The sequence below is a fragment of the Centruroides vittatus genome, unplaced genomic scaffold (assembly GCF_030686945.1).
Source record: "Centruroides vittatus isolate TY-2023 unplaced genomic scaffold, ASM3068694v2 contig_2099, whole genome shotgun sequence".
NCBI classification, from domain to species: Eukaryota; Metazoa; Arthropoda; class Arachnida; order Scorpiones; family Buthidae; genus Centruroides; species Centruroides vittatus.
This window is the reverse complement of record NW_027121303.1, coordinates 1-4,637: the sequence shown is the minus strand read 5'-3', so window position 1 is coordinate 4,637 and position 4,637 is coordinate 1. Positions and strand designations below refer to the sequence as shown.

Below are 4,637 nucleotides of genomic sequence, written 5' to 3'. Positions count from 1 at the left end.
AACCGCTTTGATCGATCTGGACCAAATTCACACAATTACTCTCTGGTATCTTACGGGAAGTATGGGCTACGATAAATTTCGGGCGCTTCACTCCTCTCTGATTTCGTTCTGTACATTGTGATCACAAAGTGTGACTTGTTATACGGTATAAGGCATTGTAGGACGAGAGCGATCTGCCAAGAGCACTTTTGTATGCTTAACTAACTAGTCCCTATTTAGATATTAGACATGTAATGAAAATGTATATATATATATATATATATGTTTTCTTAATCTTTTTATAGTTTTTATACGGAAAAATTTGGGAAAGAATTTATGAAAAACGCTTATTGGATTGTGGGAAAATGTTAACTGCGTTTTGTAAAGAATAGATTTTAAATTGTTTCGAATCAGTGTTTTATATCATAAACTTTTGTTTTTAATTATCAATGTCAACAGTACACATTGTTTGTTTGTAGCCTGAAGAGGGAGTGATTTTTTTTCTATTCCGAAATGCATTGCTGCCATACCAAGTGTGATTAAAGTGTTTTGAAGGAATTACTCTTTGTCCCTTGATTAAAACAGACTACATAAGACGAAACTTAAGTTATTAGTCTTAGCGGAGATAATCCTTTAAAAAATCTCCGCATAAGTTTAATGAAAAAGTTTGCCATCGCAATTTGTTTAAATTGTTGTGTGTACCAACTACCAATGTTCATAAATTTCTTCCACTCGGACAAGTTGCACATAAATTATTACTAATGAGAGAAGTCGAAATGTAATTCTGTGCGAAATGCTACTTAAAGTAAGAAATAATTTTTAAAACAAAACTGATCATCAACTAACTATATTTAGGATATTTTTTAATATTTCATAAATGAACCAATTAGACATTTATAAAAGAATGATAATGGTATGTTTAGAATTCCATTGCTTTCATTCCTTATCTAAAAAATCAAACAACGAGTTGCTTAACTTTCCTGGAAACATTTAAAACTGCGTGTGGCGTTACCTGCTTATAATATTTTATTTAAAAAATATTTTTATATATTTAATTATTATAAAATGGTAAAAAGCTTAGTTTTGACGGTAGTGATGAGTTTTATAAAAAAACAAAAAATTGCGATTGTTAATGTAAGGTATGGAATCGCCAAGACGCGCGATTCCCACCTGTTTGTTATAACGAACTGTCATAACGGAAAAGTCGTTAGGATCGGTCGTTGGAAACGACCGTTAGGAACTTCCGTGGGAAGAACCGTTAAGTTTCGAATCGTCAACCATCGGACGATTGGCCGGCGGGAAGTGACCGTTGGCGGCCGTGGCGGGAACATTCAAATTTGATTGGAGCAGGGTTCGAACGCCGTCGACTATTTAAGTTCGTATCGCGATCGGCTGGGATGGTGTGATCGTATCGGAGGTGATCGGATCGGATCGGATCAAGGGAGATCGTCGTTATCGAGGTGCTAACTAACTCTCTCGTGGGAAGTTACGTGTTTGTGTACGAACTTGTTCCTGACTCGGAGGTTTTGTTAATTACAAGTCTGTTTGTTCGTAAGGAGTTCTTTCGACGAATTTGTACGGGAATAGTCGGTTGTTGTTGGAATTAGTGTTGTGCATATTTAATTGTAACTCTAATTTGGATTATTTTGTACATTTACTGTAAATATAAAAATTTGTGTTTTCCGTCAAACCGACTGAGAGGTTATTTTGAACATTACTGGCGCAGTCGACAGGATATTTTGGATACTTTGGATTACGTTGGATTATCCTGGATTAAACTCCAAAAAAAATCGGAAGAACTGAGCTACGACAGAGAAGCAGACGGACGGACAGAACATCACCAGCAATTAGACCCAGGTAAATTTTTTGTTTCTCGCTAGCTCACAGAGATGCCTAGACGCGCGAAATCGCGGCAGCTAGAGGCTAGGGACTGGGAGGATGACGAGCCGAGTTCGTCGCGCAGGACAAGCGGGTCAGGAGACGACCTCGAAGCACTGAAGTTGCGGATCGAGCTCGCGAAAATTGAGGCGAGAAGAGCGGAAATCGAGGCGGCGAGCAAAGAAAAGGCAGAGGCGGAAGTGACAAAAAGAGCAGAGATCGAGTCCGAGGTGAAAAGAGCAGAGATCGAGTCCGAGGCGAGGAGAGCAGAGATAGAGTTAGAACGACTTAAGTTACGGCTGGGGATCACCGGGAAATTAGACGATACGAGGCGGCAGGAACGGCAAACACGATCCGAAGGACTTAAAGTCGAGGGGAACTGCGACTTCGGGGATAGAATTAGCTTGTCGGGAAACAAGCCGCAGGGGGGATTGGATAGGCCAAGGGAAACTGACCGGCCGAAAAGAGGGTGTCCTGATAGGCGGGTAGACGACGAGGCCAAACGCATGCGACCCAAGGCAGCGGACCGCGTGGTGGTGGATGTGAGAGCATCCAAACTCTCTTGCCCACCGGGGAGCGGGGAAGCAAAGGATCGGGTCAAGGCAATGCGGGGAGAAGGAAGGCCCACGTACGTAGCCGGATCGAGGACGGGAACCGCTAGGGTCAGGGTGGCCAAAGTCCCCATGCTAAGAGTAGAAAGTAGGCGCAACTCACAGGTAGACCGGGACATTAAGGAGCCCAGTGGAGTCGCGGCAAGACGGGAGGAGGCAGTTCATAATATCCAACCCGAAGTCGGGAGGTCGCTGAAGGAAGCCGAGACAGTAAGCGGCAGAAATGGTCCCCCAGTTAAGGACGTTTCGGGAACGGAAGCGTCGGCGTTAAGGGAGTCATGGGTCTCTAAAGCGGTGACGGGAACGAAGGAGGAAAGCCAACTCGTTGGAGCCTTCGGTCACCAGGTAGAGGCAGGCCTAGCGTCAGTACCGCTTGGATTGTGGGAGGAAGGACGCGAAGAAACGCCGGGATCGGCACGGGTGACGCGTGCGATCACCAATAGGTTAGGGAAAGCGACAGACGCTCTCTTAACGGAAAGGGACTTCCGAGCGCTGGTAGAAGCGAGAGAGAAAGCGGATTCCGAGGCAAGAAAAAGGGAATTAGCTGAGGAGCAGAGTATATTAAGTGCGGTAGCGGGGATGTTCGTGGAAGCGAGCGAGGCGATTAAACGAGAGCCGCCCGACGACAAAAACCGGGGGATGGTCATAGGACCGCTTGACCAGACACTAGGGTGGCAGCGCACGGCCCAGTGTGAGCGGAGGGTGCAGTCTGAGCAAAATAAAGCAGGGGACGCGACTCCTATTGCGAGGAGATATTCCGGTAGCGAATCGGATAGCCAAAGCGAACGACCCGCCGCGAACAGGAAACTGGAGGGCGAGGACGCTGATGAAGGGAGGCCGGGAGTCAGAGCAGTAAAGAATGGGGTAGCTGGGACGCCTCAGGGTCAAAATTGTGGCGTCGGGGAAATAATCGACTTGGGAGATATCGGCCGGGAACCCGCGACGCAGTTGGCGCAACACGCCGATGACCAAAGACGAGCGATCGGGGAAACTAGCGAACCGCTGCTAGGGTTACCGAATGCGACACGGGATAAGCCCCTGGATGCTACGAAGGAGTGTCATTCCGTGGACGACTTGGCCGAATTGATTGGGCAACAGGCGAACCTGATCTTGGCGACCGTCAACCGGGTTCAAAGAAAACACAGCGGTAAAGAGACCCGGAGGTCTCGGGCCACGGCGGGCGCGGCCAGTGGCCAATCGGAACCACCCACACACGTGCTAAGTCCGGAGGGAGGCATATCGCCGGTCCGGAAAACGACGGACAACGGTCACCACCGAGCTCGCGGTAAGAAACCCAAATTCCGTGAGAAGGGCCGAGCGACATCTGGTGACCAACAAAACCGGATGACACGCCGAAGGCGACGGGGACGACCTCCTCGTAGGGGGACCCGCGCGGATAGGTCTCGGGGATCCAAGGGGTCCTACACCATCGCGAGGCATCTCTGTGCGCGGGTTATAGCGAGTTTGCCCGGTTGTACCGGAGGTAAGGGTCAGTCCGCACCAACGGACATGTGTAAAATTGCTGAGTGTTGTTGGATCAAACAGGCTTGGGCTAAGCTCAGTTTGATCCTTGGCCGCGGAAGTGTAAGGTATGGAATCGCCAAGACGCGCGATTCCCACCTGTTTGTTATAACGAACTGTCATAACGGAAAAGTCGTTAGGATCGGTCGTTGGAAACGACCGTTAGGAACTTCCGTGGGAAGAACCGTTAAGTTTCGAATCGTCAACCATCGGACGATTGGCCGGCGGGAAGTGACCGTTGGCGGCCGTGGCGGGAACATTCAAATTTGATTGGAGCAGGGTTCGAACGCCGTCGACTATTTAAGTTCGTATCGCGATCGGCTGGGATGGTGTGATCGTATCGGAGGTGATCGGATCGGATCGGATCAAGGGAGATCGTCGTTATCGAGGTGCTAACTAACTCTCTCGTGGGAAGTTACGTGTTTGTGTACGAACTTGTTCCTGACTCGGAGGTTTTGTTAATTACAAGTCTGTTTGTTCGTAAGGAGTTCTTTCGACGAATTTGTACGGGAATAGTCGGTTGTTGTTGGAATTAGTGTTGTGCATATTTAATTGTACCTCTAATTTGGATTATTTTGTACATTTACTGTAAATATAAAAATTTGTGTTTTCCGTCAAACCGACTGAGTGGTTATTTTGAACATTACT

The 4,637-nt window shown here is 47.4% G+C and overlaps 1 protein-coding gene across 1 annotated transcript; it reads left to right on the top strand.

Annotated features, from left to right (window-relative positions):
- Positions 1–1,868: 1,868 nt before the first annotated feature.
- On the top strand, positions 1,869–3,753 carry LOC136970659 (uncharacterized abhydrolase domain-containing protein DDB_G0269086-like; the record flags this gene model as incomplete). The annotated part of the gene is made up of 1 exon (XM_067265116.1): positions 1,869–3,753. A coding segment is annotated over exon 1 (1,885 nt), but the record flags the coding sequence as incomplete, so codon positions are not given.
- Positions 3,754–4,637: the final 884 nt, after the last annotated feature.